Source organism: Haliotis cracherodii, unplaced genomic scaffold (genome assembly GCF_022045235.1).
Source record: "Haliotis cracherodii isolate W230 unplaced genomic scaffold, xgHalCrac1.p SCAF_7, whole genome shotgun sequence".
Lineage (NCBI taxonomy): Eukaryota > Metazoa > Mollusca > Gastropoda > Lepetellida > Haliotidae > Haliotis > Haliotis cracherodii.
This window is the reverse complement of record NW_027266330.1, coordinates 55,404,554-55,420,839: the sequence shown is the minus strand read 5'-3', so window position 1 is coordinate 55,420,839 and position 16,286 is coordinate 55,404,554. Positions and strand designations below refer to the sequence as shown.

Sequence of the window (16,286 nt, the reverse complement as noted above, 5' to 3'; positions counted from 1 at the left end):
TCTGATAAATTAGAAAAAAACTGTTATCCAGCAAGATAAATTTCCTTGGTCCCAAGAAGCATGTTACATAGTAAACTGACTCGATAATTGAATAGCAGTTGTAACGGCACAACTGACTAAGCCGTCACTACTCAATTAAGTAATTAACAGACAATTGCAAGTACTAATACCCACCCGACACTAATTGCCCTGTTAATCCCTAGTCCACAATGAGTTGACATTGAGTTCATTTTGCTAATTAGCTGTTTTTAGAGTAGCAAGGTAATAAACATCAAAGGTGGGGCAGGCTTTGATCATGTGTTCTGTAGAAGAGATGATGTCACTTGTTTTATGTTTATTTAGGATTAGCTACATCCCTTGATGCTACCAAGGCAGCCCTTGAGATTATCAGACAGTTTGGCTAGACACAAACTGATGTCTCCCTTGTAGCACACTATGTGTCAGACACAGACTTTGACCACTCTGTGCAGATGCATATCAATGCATAAAGAACATTGGGTAGATGATTCAACAATGCCACACAAGTCAAAGTTGGGTTTCACTGTATTTAGAAACAGACGATGGATCCAAAACTTTATAACAGTAATTATGATTAATTTAAACTTTGCCAGGCTAATTTTTTGGCAGATTTGCATGTTATTGTTAATCTTCATTTAGTTAATTTTCAAAATAGATAGGATGAATGATAAAATATGATAATGAGTCATGAATATTTGAATTCAGATCAGAACAAACAGGGAGGGTCACCCCAAAATGTGAGAGTCTCTAGGGGAGACTTTTGACAAAACGGACAATAAAATATAAAGTGCTTTGCATTTTCTTTCAGTGAGGGTTGTGTCAAAAATGAATGAGAACATACCGGTAATACATGACCGGCTCCTTTAATGTAATATACATAGTTTTTAGTTGATGGTTCAGGTTGTACTTTTCAGTTGAATTTCTTATCACTGTCTATGATGGACTACCAATTAACGGTAGATATTTAATATCCGTAATAACTTAGATAAATGCTTCTACAGTCTCATCCTAATTTGTCAAAATTTGAATTTCAATATAGCTTCCATTAATGAATTAATGAATTTGGTGAGAATATCTATTGTCTGAAATCCTAATTTACTTTCTTTTGTATTTGGTGTGCAAGGGTAGCCTAGTGGGTGAAACAGTCTCTGAAACCCGGATTCAGTTCACCACATGGGTACAATGTGTGAAGCCCATAGCTGGAATATTGCTAACAAGCTGCATGAAACTATACCAACTCACTCGCTCATTATGTTGTATTTTGAGATCACTTACATGACATGTGTTTTGATAATTATGAATAGTTGCATTTATGTATTTATGTATAAGAACCTATGTAACTTAGTTTTGCATAGTCTTGTTTACCCTTCCTTACATTTTGATGTAATGCAAACACTCAAGCAAAATTCAGGTGAACCTTGTGGTATTGTTTTCGAAGACCGCATACATTTTTGTATTTTCTGAACACTTTTCTGTTTGCAATGGCTTATTTACATGTTCAAAGATTGGTTAAATATCAGTTGCAAGATAAATTGTCAATACCTCACTGTTTGAGAAAACAACTTTAAACATTTGTAAATTTATATGTGTGTGTTTCATAACTTTTGACTAACAAGTTTCTAAAGATGTTATGAAATGTTTCAGGTACCTGGATTTCACAATCTGACACCAGCTACATTTAAGAAGATCTTGCTCACACAATTCAGACAAGGGACTCGCCGGAAGATGAACAGTACTCCTGATAACAACCAACAGATTCACCTCAGAAAGTGATGATTCTGAATGAATAACGCCACTAATGTGACTGTAGGTGGTTTTATTATGACACTAATGAAGTCTGAATGAATTTATGCCAAAGCACTGTGACTATGTCCAGGTTGTGTACACCGATGCTGACCATACAAATCTGAATGACTTTTGTGGTTTACTGCAGAAACATAATTGACTTTAGATATTCTTCTTCAATAAAATTCTTCTGAGATTTGACTAATTTGTTTATTTAGAAAATGGCATTGAAGCGTCTGTTCTGTAAGGCCTTGCAAACACCACTGGTTATTTTATGCTAGTTCCTCTTCTTGCTTGATCAAATTTCAATTTGTGATATGTACCAATGAAATGCCATATAATCAATAAATAAGATTTTTTTCCAAAAACATGATTTGTTTTGCTTCATTAGCATAAAGATATATAATACTGATCAGCCATAACATAGGTGCTGAACAAATATGAAATGTACTAATGCCCTGAATGTTTTCCTACTATAAATACTTAACAAAAGTTGTAGTTCCACCATAGTAGACAAATGACATTGATATTTTTTCTGTACTTTATTTAGGTGTTTTCTATGGATGCCATTAGTCTTATGCACCAATTTGGGACAATTGTATTCTGTTTTATATTCCCATGAAACTACACTGTCCCGATATAACAAGTACTGATACCGTTCCAAACTAATCTGTTAATCTCACCAGGGCCAAATGCCAAATCACATAGCCAATGACTTTCCATTTTTTTCTGAGTGAGAATGCTGTTTTGCCACTTTTAGCAATATTGCTACAATATCATGGTGGCGGACACCAGCAATAAGCTTCACACATTGGACCCATGTCGCAAAACAACTTGTGAACAATGCATGCCCACATATCTCAGTTTGAGGAGGATATTTACCATTAAAATAACACAGAATATTACAACAGGTACCTGTAACTTTTTCTTTTTCTCAGTACAAACTGGAAGTCTGGACATGAAATTTAAGGATATCATTATACAAGAACTGATGTTTGTTCATTAAATACCATTAACATCCAAAAAGGACAAAATATGAAATTGAACAATTTTCTTCTCCAAAAATGTTTTAGGAGGATATTTACCATTAAAATAACACAGAATATTACAACAGGTATCTGTAATGCACAGGCTAACATTATTTACCAGAAGCAAGTCATGAAGAAAATTTGCATCCGGATACCTTCCGGAAACCTTCCGGAAACCTTCCAGATGCCTTCAACAACCTTCAAATTGCTTGGTATTTTCAAGTTAATTTTTTTATGTGTTTCACACTTAAGTGAACAAAATGCACCCCCCAAATTTTGACATTTTTTTTGGAAGGTTTCCGGAAGGTTTCCGGAAGGTATCCGGGCCGGATCCAAAATGGGAAGGTATCCGGAAGGTTTCCGGAAGGTTTCCGGCAGACGGAAACCTACACTTTTTTTGCTGTGCATGATGTCATCCACTGGATTTTCTTGTCCAGACAGACCGCCGTCATACAGCTGAGTGCGGAATTAAGCACCAACAAACAAAGAAACAAACACCAACCACGCCTATTAATAATGCGACGATAAAGATGACATTATGCAATGACTTTATTTGTTTTAGTATCCAGAAGTGGTCAACGACATTGTGACCAACATGCAAACAGACGATCTGATCCAGGCGGTGGGGAGCATGTCCCGCTTCCAAGTCGTGATGATGTCGTACGTGTTGGGGACCCAGATACTGATGGCGTGGGCCATGTTGATGATGTCGTTTGCGGGCACTGTTCCGGACTGGTGGTGTGTTCCCTCACTAGAACCTACTGTGAATGGGACATCTGTCAACTACCTGAACAACGCCACGTCCATGTTGTGTCCCCGCTCTGACAACATCACCTGTCAGTTTGTCTTCAGACAGGACAGAAACACGATTGCTAACGAGGTACGATGAATTACCCGTTCAGAAATGTGGAACCCAGTGAAGATCCGAGTTAGAATTGATTTTCAGCGACCTATTTTTGGCGACTAACGGAATCTGGTGGTCAGACTCGCTTTCATGACTGAAACATCGTCATCGTATCCCGATTGTGTAGATCGACGCTCATGATGTCAACCACTGGATTGTCTGGTCCAGACTCGATTATTTACAGACCGCCGTCATATAGCTGGAATATTGCTGAGTGCGGCGTTAAACAACAAACAAACAAAGCTGCCAGTAGATAGAACTACATTACTGACAACCACTTATTGTTGAAATACAATGGTATGAACTTCTACTGAATCTTAACAGAGCAAACAAACAAACAAATACTCTTTAAAATATAAATTCTGAGCTTAGAATTAGTTTGGTAAAAGAGTTAACATTTCCATAATCATAGAAATGTCTGTGGCGTTAACAAACAAACAAACAAGAATGTGGAATTGAAGACTAGCTGGTGATGATTGTGTTTCACTCTATAACATTGGATTGACTCAAGAATATTCGATATTAACATGTACCACTGGAACACATATAATTATTTGGTTGATTGGATTGATTTGTTGTTTAACGCCGCACTCAGCAATATTCCAGCTATGTGACGGATGTCTGTAAATAATCGAGTCTGGACCAGACAATCCAGTGATTAATATCATGAGCATCGATCCACGCAATTGGGATCGATGACAGTAGTACTATTTTAACATATTTAATGTAAATGCAAAAATGCAGATAACTCTAAATCTAAATAAATGTAAATCTAAGTACACAGTGTATTCTGTTGAAGATGAGTGCCATATTATGTTTGCATGCTCTAAGTACTCTAGTATTCGAATAAGGTTTTCTTCTCATTAAAGATTACCAGCATTTTATTCAATGAAAAGTTTGCTACACACTAGAAATGTACATCCCCACAAATGCATTGCTTTGTTTATAATATAAATTGTCAATGCAAGAGTAAGTGAGTTTAACTTGGGTTTAACGCCGCTTTTAACATTATTCCAGTTACATCACGGCATGTATGTTTAATGTGGGAGGAAAGTCCGAAGTGATGCAGTTTCGGTGAAACCCACGAACACGGGTATGCTGCTGACAAACCTAGAAACATAGTCGTGTCGAACCGGGATTCGAACCAGCAATCATAGGCTTCTGGCATGTCCAAGGGACGCGACTCTGCACAGCGAATCGCGGCGCCTTAGACGACTAGGCCACCCGTACCCCCTGTCAATGCAAGAACATAACCAGCCTAGATTTTCTGCCGAAACAGATTCCACTCAGGTTAAGTATGCAAACTCCCATTTACCTTGCAAAGCATAATCCCAAAAAGTTTGCCCTGGTTGGCTGTAAAAGGACGATTGGACGAGGCAGAGAAGGTCGTGGATCAAATGTGTCGATACAACAAGCGAGAGAAACCCAGCAACACCGCACAGTTGCTGAAGGAGGTGGCGGAGGAGGAGGAGAGGCTGAGAGCATCTGGAAAGAAGTACACCTACCTTGACATCTACAGGCGGTGGAGCATCTGCTGGAAGTCTCTCATCATACAGTTTCTCTGGTGGGTACAGAGGTTGAGCAAGAAAGGGGAGACATATAAATACAGCAACTGTAATTTTTATAGGGAATGGCACATATGTTTGTCTGTTGTTCAACGCCGCACTCAGCAATATTCCAGCTATATGACGGCGGTCTGTAAATAATCGAGTCTGGACCAGACAATCGAAGGGTTTAACGCCGTACCCAGCACTATTCCAGTTATATGACGGCGGTCGGTAAATAATCGAGTCTGGACCAGACAATCGAGTGGTTGACATAATGTGCATCGATCCACGCAATTGGGATACGATACATGCATCAACCAAGTCAGCGAGCCTGACCAGCCAATCCCGTCAGTCGCCTCTTACGACAAGCATAGTCGCCTTTTACGGCAAGCATGGGCTGCTGAAGACCTATTCTACCCCGGATCTGCCGGGGATCTGTAGCTGTCACAAAAGAAATCTCAATATCGGTAGACAGTAGATAACCAGGATGTTTACCCATTCTTGCTTATTGTCATCTTACGTATCTACATCAGTTTTTCTGTACGTCCAATTGCAATGAGCCGAGTATGGGCGCAATGATGATATGTTGCATACATCCGCTACGGATACAGCTCAAGAAACCATGTATTTACTATGATAGGCCACAGGATTACAGTCCTTTCAGTATACAAGAATAATATTGTGCACACATTATTAAGGGATAAATTTGTTAAGTTCAAAATCCGTCATAGAAGATGTATAGCTTAAGGTTATTTCCTCCTCTTCATAGTGCAAAGTACCAACTGAAGACAAACTGTATATGACCGTATTATTATCAAAGGGTTTATACATATGAAATTTTTAAACAGTCCACTATCTATCTTTCGTTTGAGGAGGGTGGGTGACATACTTCTACGAAGAGTACAGGTACATCATATATTCCGCAGCGTATATTTGATTGATAGTGAACTTGAGGTTGTGCCTCGTTCAATTCACCATGCTTTTCCCAAACTTCCATTGTATTCCAGTAACACAGCCTTCATCTGATTAGAAGTCTGCCAGTGTATCCACTGTTCATTATCTGCCCCTATATGCCCCTCTATTACACTCCTATGCCTGCCGTAATCTGATTCTCAAAGGTGCAGACCCGTGAAGATCCGGGGTAGAATAGCTCTTCAGCAACCCATGCTTGTCGTAAAAGGCGACTATGTTTGTCGTAAGAGGCGTCAACGGGGCTCTATTGGTCAGGCTCGTTGACTTGGTTGATGCATGTCATCGTATCCCAATTGCGTGGATCGATGCTCATGATGTCAATCACTGGGTTGTCTGGGCCAGACTCGATTATTTACAGACGCCGTCATATAGCTGGAATATTGCTGAGAGCGGCGTTTAACAACGAACCAACCAAACCAATAAATTAACTATGCTTTTCCCAAGCTTGCATTCTATTCCAGTGAAGACGCCCTTCATCTGATTAGAAGTCTGCCAGTATATAAACCATTAATTATATGCCCCTCTGTTACACCTAGGGTGTGTCATGATGACTATGTATTCTTGTGTAAAAAACAAATACTTTATGGTCCATTTTAAATCGTCCAAAATGTTTTCAACACTATTTTGCTTTTCTATAACATTTTCGGCAGGTAAGGGAGAGCGATTTTCTCTGGGATCGGCGTATTATATTTACGTGCCGACCTCATCAACACTGCAGTATATTATGCTTAGGTAAAATATGTTCAGATGCTTTTATAATTGAACCACATTGATGTAATTTCAAATATTGTCATTTGTTTTTACTCCAAATTGTGTTGTTCCCAGTTGAGTTGAGTCAGGGCACATGTGAACTCTACCCATTAAAAAAACGGGTGGCCCAGTCGTCTAAGGCGCCGCGATTCGCGGTGCAGAGTTGGGTCCCTTTGGCACGCCAGAAACCTATGCTTGTGGGTTGGAATCCCGGTTCGCCTCAATTATAATGTTTCTAGGTTTGTCAGCACCATACCCGTGCTCGTGCTCACCGAAGTTCTAAACGTCTTAAACCTCCATCACTTCGGGCTTTCCTCCCACATTGAGCTGACACGCCGTGATATAACTGGAATACTGTTTAAAGCGGCGTTAAACCCAACTCACTCACACACCCATTAGAATATTATCATCAGTAGGCCTACGACATGTTAATAAATATATTCTTACAGGATGTGCCTGTCGATGGTGTACTATGGGATATCATTCGGAGTTGGGAGACTCGCAGGCAACCTGTATCTGAACATCTTCCTGCTGGCAGTGGTGGAAGTGCCAGCCACTGTGAAGACGTTCTTCATGAACAACAAGTGAGTGGACGCTCCAAATGTCTTGTCTGATTTACATGGAGACATGACCCGTGAAGATCCGGGGTAGAATAAGTCTTCAACAACCCACGCTTGCCGTAACAGGCGACTATGCTTGTCGTAAGAGGCGTCCAACGGGATCGGGTGGTCAGGCTCGTTGATTTGGTTGATGCATGTCATCGTATCCCAATTGCGTGGATCGATGCTCAAGACGTCAACCACTGGATTGTCTGGTCCAGACTCGATTATTTACAGACCGCCGTCATATAGTTGGAATAATGCTGAGTGCGGCGTAAAACAACAAACAAACAAACAAACAAACAAACAAACATGGAGACTGGGATAGGGTGGGACAAGACATCAGGTGCATTGGGTCGTTATGCGAAAGCTACAATTTTAACTTGTTGATTGCCTTTGCTCATCATATCAATTCCTGGATTTGGCAATTTGGAAGGTTAAGACTCGAATATTTACAGCCTTGATCCTTACAATAAAGCCCAATCGCGTGGATCGATGTTCATGATGTCAATCACTGGTTATTCTAGTCCAGACTCGTTTATTTACAGATCACACGCGTACGTAAAGTTACGTGTTATAGACAAGACTACCGTGATGCACATTTAATTGGTATGGGTAAAGTTCAATCAAACATCAAATGTTCTTCCCTCGTCAAACAACTGTATATCATGGGGAATGACTATAAGACCCCAGTCACGCAGATCAATACTCGTGATGTCAGTCCGTGGGCTGTCTGGATCTAGCTCGATAATACACAAGCGTGAATCGTCACAATAAAGCCCAATTAAGTAGATCGATATTCACTTGTTTGTCTGGTCCTGACAAGAATAACTACAGAGTGCTCTTGGTTTGGTTTGGTTTGTTGCTTAACGCCGCAATCAGCAATATTCCAGCTGTCAATAATTATAATCGAGTCCCGACCAGACAACCCAGTGGTTGACCTCATAAGCATCGATCCACGCAAATGGAAACGATGACATGCATCAAACCAAGTCAGCGAGCCTGACCAACCGATCCCGTTAGTCGCCTCTTACGACAAGCATAGTCGCCTTTTACGGCAAGCGTGGGTTGCTGAAGACCTATTCCACCCCGGATCTCCACGGGTCTACGGTGTGCAGTAACATAGACGGAATAAGACATTACATCACAATTTGCCAGGAGAGTGAGTGAGATAACATTTAAAATCGCATCGGCATCGTTACCACCATAAGATAAGATGAAGTTGTGTAGTTCAGTATATACAATTAAATGTATACACAAAAGTTACTAGTATATTAAGAATAAGAGAATTACTGGTAAGCCAGGATAAGTTGAACTGTGACATGACAAATAACCCCGTGTTACTGTGTATGAGGTCCGCCCACTGGCGCGTACTGTTGTGATGAAAGGGGTAGCGGGTGGTCCGCGATAAGTAGTACGATGGAAACCTGCGTGTCCTGTCTCGGCTAACAACGATGAGCTTTAGCGGTGTTACAGACAGCACAGTGACCATGCCAACTTTTCACAATTTTTAAAATTTTATTTATTGTTTTATTCATCTCAGCAGGTACAACAATTATATATACATGTCATGTCAATATAATTGTGGTACATGGTTTTCAGAAAAATGTACATCTTTCCATACAATAAATTCTTGCCTGTAAAGTCCACGTACTGTACCAGTGTATCACCGTTCAGTTTTTAAACAAAGTGTGGAAGAAAGACCAAAAACTAAAAAAGTTTGCATATCCAGCTTTTTGCTTGAGATTTATTTGCACATTCTTTCGGCATGTAATTTATGACATTATAGGCCAATTCTCGAACCTGAGATTGTATTATTTCGACATCCTTACCTAGATTTGACATGTTTATTTGTTATTTTTAATTAACTTCTATCAAACGACTTTTAAAAATTCTGCTGTCGGCTTTTCTCGCCGACCTCTTATGAGCAACGCGTGTGTCCACGGGAGCGTTGACACTTTTTTCGTCCTCATGATCTGCACGTGCACAACATGTTTACACCGTCTCTTCCTGTAACATACCAAATATGTTTGCCCAAATTCTTTGCTCCGCCTACTTGTCTCAAACGCGTTTTGTGAGTTGGTTCAACTTATCAGGGTTTATCAGTAGTAAGCAAGTATTGAATCATGGTTTTACTTTTGATTTGTTGAGAAAGCATAGATTTGATGGATCTTTATAACCCAAGTCATGTTGAGATAAGAGAACTAGTGAGTGAGTGAGTGAGTATGGTTTTACGCCGCTTTTAGCAATATTCCAGCAAAATCACGGCGGCGGACACCAGGAATGGGCTTCACACATTGTACCCATGTCGGGAATCGAACCCGGGTCTTCGGCCTGACGAGCGAACGCTTTAACCACTAGGCTACCCGACCGTGGCTTTACTTTTGATTTCTTTTGAAGCATATACGGGATCGATTTAGGTCCAGTTGAACGCCAGGACACTCTAAATCTAAACTTTTTAATACGATATATAAGTGTGTCATCTATGTAACATTTGCCTTTTTTGTATATGTGAAAAACATTACATTGAAGATTTGGCCGAAGATGGACCTCGTTCATGTTTTTCGTAATTGCTGTGAGTGGTGCTTTTGGAGTAGCCATTACAACAAGAACAGGTTTGGATTTTTTGCTACTTCGCTATATCAGCTACCAGGCAAAAGAAAGTATATTCTGGAAAATTGGATTGGACCAAAATATTACACAAACGTTATCAAAACGTTACTGGGCTAAAAAACACTCGCGAAAACACTGCCACTTAAGATCCAAAACACAGCTATTATACCTGTGTCCAGTTTCCACCCTTGCCGAACTAGGCTGGAATTATGGAGTTACATTTTGGCTGGACAACGATTCTAATCATAGTCCAATCAAAATCGCGTAACGAAATCAACATACGGTTCGTAGTGCAGAATTCCGTCAATTGCAAGATTTGCGAAGCATGTGTACTGTCAACTCTTTTCACGTTTTTAATGAAGGTGCTCACGTAATTTGAAGCACTTGGGGAAGTAGGACCCGTCCTTTTACAATATTGATATTGATTATCGATTAGATCGTCTTCACTAGACGCCGCCATTTTCTTTGAAGCAAATGCAAGTGATATCAGCGGTGGAATCTGATTGGCCAGTAGGAGGGGCATAGAAGGGATATAACTCATAATAGCCATTAGTGGCGCTACGATCGAACGTAGAAATTCCGGCCTAGTTCGGCAAGGTTGGAAACTGGATTTCAGTTAACTCCCTTGCCTTGGGAAGATAGTGTCAAGTACATCACCATCGAATAACCATTTCTTGCTTGTTTCTTTTTTAAGCAGCCATCAAACGTGGGTGTATACTTTCTTTTGCCCGGCAGTTTATGTACCATTAAGACATTTCCTTTCCAATGTACTATATCTCTATTTTATTATGATGAATAGCAAAGGAACCATCCGCAAACCCCTATCCCACCCCAGCTTCGTTTTGTATTCGTTTCGAAAATCCGCGTTGCTATAGAAAGAGCTGTCCAATCAAAATACAACAATGAGCAAGAGTAGTTATGCACGAGGTGAGGTGAGGTGAAATGAGGTTTAACGTTTTGCACTTACATAGCGACGTGCATGCTCGTGTGTGTGTGTGTGTGTGTGTGTGTGTGTGTGTGTGTGTGTGTGTCTGGTTGTACTAGTCCGGACTGATGCCAATTTATAGTGCAAGCCCACTGAGATACCATGCCGCAGTTTAACATGAATATCCCACTCAGACACAGTATACTGACTCCGAGCCGACCAGTCCTTGTTTTAACCCCTTTATGCCGAGCGCCAGACAGGGTAACAACAAGTACCATCTTTTTACGTCTTTTGGTATGACGGGGCTGGGGATCGAACCCCGGATCTTCCGCTCTCCGGGCGGACGCTCTACCATTAGACCACGGAGGCGGTCTAGTTATGCACGAAGTTAGTGACAGAATGAATGAGATGGTGCAGTATGATGCAAAGTGAGCGTCGTGGGTACATTGTATTTATCATAATAGAGTGGTGGCCGGTAAAGATTGGCAAAGATTGACATATACCCAATGTATTCTTTCATTATCAATCTGTCGTAACCTGCGATGTCGCATTTTTATGGAAAGAACATTCTGATAAATATGGAATATATCTGAAATCTGTGAAATGCTTTATATATGAACTTAAGTAACAGAGTTATTTTGTAATCGGACAAAGTCAAGGAAAATATACCACCTTGTAAAATATGTGCGCTGCCGCTCGTATTATTGCCGAATGTCAGACATCGGGGAGTGATGAAAGTTGTAAGGCAGGTTATTTTGCAAGCTATGTGTGAGTTATAATGGTCTTGCATTTCAATTTCAGCATAATTGTATTAGACTAATTTCAACCATCATGTTTCATGAATAACTATTTTTTTGTGAACAAATGATAATTTCTAAAAAATACACAATGTAGTCTCTTTCTTTCTTCACACTTATCATAACATGTAATATTGTTAATACACATCTTGACATGTAATGTTCATACATATTTTGACATGTAATATTGTTAATACATATTTTGACATGTAATATTGTTAATACACATCTTGACATATAATGTTCATACATATTTTGACATGTAACATTGTTAATACACATTTTAACATGTAATGTTCGATTCCCGACATGGGTACAATGTGTGAAGTCCATTTCTCTGGTGTTCCCCTCCAGATATTGCTGGAATATTGCTAAAAGCGGCGTAAAACCATACTCACGCACTCACATGTAATGTTCATACATATTTTGACATGTGATATTGTTAATACACATCTTGACATGTAATAATGTTAATACACATTTAGACATGTAATGTTCATACATATTTGACATGTTTTATTGTTAATACACAACTTGACATGTAATGTTCACATATATTTTAACATGTGATATTGTTAAAACACATCTTGACATGTAATGTTCATACATATTTTGACATGTGATATTGTTAATACACATTTTAACATGTAATGTTCATACATATTTTGACATGTCATATTGTTAATACACATCTTGACATGTAATGTCATACAAATTTTGACATGTCATATTGTTCATAAACATCTTGATATATAATATAATGTTCATACAAATTTTGACATGTAATATTGTTCATAAACATCTTGACATGTAATATTGCTTATACATATGTTGAATTTAATATGTGTTCATATACATCTTGACATGTAATATTGTTCATGCATATTTGAACATGTAATGTTCATTTTGTTATATGTTTCAGTTTCTGGGGAGAAACAAGGAATTATCATCAATGTCTTGGCGATGGGGACCAAAATTGGAGTTGGTGCTGCTTGGTGTGCCGTTCAGTTGTGGTCGAGTGAGACGTACCCTACTGTCACAAGGTACATAGAGTACATAATTGCAGTTTCCACACGTGTTGAAGGTAGAGTAATAGAGATTGTTATAGTGACATATCCCACTTTCACAAGGTAGATATCGTTATACCGACAAATCCCATTCTCACAAAGTAACAATTTTACGAAAGTGATAAATGTCTTGCGTCTCGTCCGGCTTTCCTCCGACGTGGAGCTGACACGCCGAGCTAAATGTGGTCAAACTGACACTAATCGGAAGTTGTATTTTGTTTCCATGGGAACGCCTACAACAAAGCAGACAACACGTTGACGTGTTTGAATACGCCTAGCAGGAACGTATGTGTTTTACATAGCTAATGATTTGTTTGATAGGCATTACTTAGAAGTTGACGGATGACAGAGTAGACACAATTTAAGGATAACTTCTTTATTCACCGTCAAGGTGACGTTTCAGTATAGATCCTCATACCGTTGTTAAGCAAGGCTGAATAATGAATGGAACAGAATATATATAGCAAGTGGAGGATTAACAGTAACAGCAGTTGTATGCATGAGAGTGATTAACACGAATGGGTTAAATAAGTACTTCTGTTGTCATTACTTACTCATGTTAATCTCTCTCATGTATACAAATTTTACTGTTAATCCTCCACCTACTATATATATATTCTGTATCATGTTCATTATTCAGCATTGGTTGACATAAATTGTGGCTACTTTTAAAGCTATTAACCTTGATCTTACGGTGGGTTTTTCAGAAATCTCGGCTATGGAGCTGCCAACACCACAGCACGTATTGGCGGTATGGTCGCACCGTTCATTTTTGCCATGGCAGGTTTTCTTTGATCAGATTCGAATTTGTAACGATCATTCCATTGAGTATTTACCACAAGGTTTTCGTGAAACATCTGGATAGATATACTCGAATATGGGACATGGACCCCGTTTTGGTCCCGAGTTAGAATGGACCCGAAAAACATGTGTTTGTCCGTAAGATGCGAGTCATTTACCACGAAGCAATGTGAGAACAGTTACATCAGACCTTGGACTTAATCTTGGGCAATGAAGATTAAACTTTCTGGCAGTTGAGAGCATATGTATAGTTATCTATCGCTGCTATCAATTATGAATATCTTCTAGGTATTTCTCATGACATCAATATATGGCCGCGGTCGCTTTGTGAGACACATGGAATATTCAAATGAGTGAGTTATAATATATATACTCCTTAATTCAAAACTATTGGCTAACATTCAAACCGTTTACATAGACGAACATCCTTTATGCCTTTAAAGTAGTTACAATATGAATAGCAAGGGACCGACCATTTGATATTCGGGGGTACTTTTGTCTGGATATTAGATATAACAGTCGCAAAACCAGATATTTATTAAATTAAAACCAGAAGCCAGAAAAAATACTTTGTAACAATGTGATTTTTTGTGTGGCAAATTCCTATTTTTTCAACAGTCTGAAGCAAATTCCTTTTTCTGGGGCAGTATCTTTTTCAATAAAATCCCTCCTTCGCTGTTTGTTGTTTATAGTCGCGATATTCCAGTTATATGATGCCTTTCTGTAAATAATCAATTCTGGATCAGACAAACCAGTGATTGATATGAGGAACATCGAACTAAGCAAATGGGATACGGTGACATGCATTCACCAAGACAGCGAGCCTGACCACCCGATCCCGTTAGTCGCCTCTCACAACAAGCATGGAGACCGTTTCTAACCCCGATCTTCTAGCTCTGGAGTTTGATTGTTTTGTTTTGGTCTTTTTGTCTGGTGAATAAGCCTTATGATCAATAATATGTCATGAGATAGTCTCCTGAACTTACCTATGAACGCAGCCTTAAACCACAAACAGCACAATAAAATAAGGCCTATGTTATTGGTCGATGTAACGTCATTTCAACAGGAAGGGGATGATGTCTTGGTGCCGTTCGTCATTGTTGGCTCGACAATGGCTGTCTGTGGAGTGTTATGTCTGATCCTGAAGGAGACAAAGGGTCAGCCCCTGGCCGACAGCATCAGTAAGGTCAACTCAGCTGGGCAGGTTGAGATGGTGGCGACCTCATCCGACATGGAAAAGGCCAAGATTTAAGCGGAGGGACTTAGACAGCAATCGACACAGTGGCACATTCATTCGTCAAGGCACAGACATGCTCATACATAAATACACAGATTTTTATGACCACAACACCTTTGCAAGACCTTGTATTTGTATCTTACATACACGGTTGACGGTTAAATGGCACGATTTTGAGCTACATGCGAATGAACAGTTATGGCATTTAAGTGATTCCAGATATGTCGTAGTTACATGGTAGTTAGCCCGAAGACAGTATATCAGGAGTGTATCCGAGCTCGAGGATCTGACCAAAATCAAGAAACGCAGTCACTTTGGTCTTTCCCCACAGTGCATTTAAATCCTAAGTTTTTCACATTCTCTGTACAATTCGTTAACTTTTCCAAGGTAACTGTTTGATTGGCAATCTGGAAGTTGGTGAGTTATACTTTCAAAAGCTATAGAAGAACCGTCCTCACCAACCTTTTTCCGTCCACAAAGATCAAGAGTATTATATCCTCTCTGTCTAATCAAGCAATAGACTAATTAATTAGTTTGTTACAGCATCTTGACGCCTCAATCTGTAATCCTTACTATGCATCTGGCTTCATACAATTATCTGAGTGTTACATGTTTCAATCACCTGTCGTTAATGTTGATCTGCTGTTTGTCACAACAATATATTTATGTATTACATACTTCAGTCTGAAAGACTGAGTTTTCTGAAGTTGAGAAAATTTTCATTGCAGTGAACATAACAGTTGATATTTTACTGCAGTGAACATAACACTTTGACGGAACTATTGTAATACAAGAGTTACCCACCTCACATTTATCTCCCTTTATCGTAAGGGTCCAGCCTGTACACAAACTGTTGACGTCCTTTTTACGTTAGCTCCACATTGACAAGGCAACATAATGCCAAATGGTCATTTATGGAGTTAATATCGCTTATTACCTTTTGTTATTTCTCGAAAATGTTTCGTTATGAATTGTAAATTTCCCATTTCTCAAAGCGCCAGTTTTGCTATTTGACAAGCTTGTATTCTTTTGCTTCCAAAAGCGGTCTCGTAGTTTTCAAGAATATTTTTTGTTAAGGTTGATTTTGTATATAATCATATCTAAATGTGTCATAAAGAATTTAAGACCATAAATATATTGTTTTTACTTTTGTTTATATACTCCTAAAAAAGAACCGCAAAGCCAGATTTGCGTGAGGTAGGAAAATGCATTTATACGAGGAACCGTACAAGGTATTGAGCCA

At 39.2% G+C, this 16,286-nt stretch overlaps 1 protein-coding gene across 1 annotated transcript; it reads left to right on the top strand.

Moving 5' to 3' along the window:
- Positions 1–5,098: 5,098 nt before the first annotated feature.
- Positions 5,099–15,058, top strand: LOC139448075 (solute carrier family 22 member 15-like). The gene is made up of 6 exons (XM_071229586.1): positions 5,099–5,299; positions 7,454–7,588; positions 10,136–10,218; positions 12,861–12,981; positions 13,713–13,789; positions 14,877–15,058. Exons 1-6 carry the CDS (start codon positions 5,133–5,135, stop codon positions 15,056–15,058), a joined length of 765 nt encoding a protein of 254 aa, XP_071085687.1. The 5' UTR covers positions 5,099–5,132.
- The last annotated feature ends 1,228 nt before the right edge of the window (positions 15,059–16,286 follow it).

Excerpts from the sequence above, each read along its gene's own strand:
- LOC139448075 (XM_071229586.1), top strand. The coding sequence starts at position 5,133 with ATGTGTCGATACAACAAGCGAGAGAAACCCAGCAACACCGCACAGTTG. Across the intron at positions 5,300-7,453 it reads CTCATCATACAGTTTCTCTG|GATGTGCCTGTCGATGGTGT; the intron begins GTGGGTACAGAG and ends ATATTCTTACAG. Across the intron at positions 12,982-13,712 it reads ACGTACCCTACTGTCACAAG|AAATCTCGGCTATGGAGCTG; the intron begins GTACATAGAGTA and ends TGGGTTTTTCAG.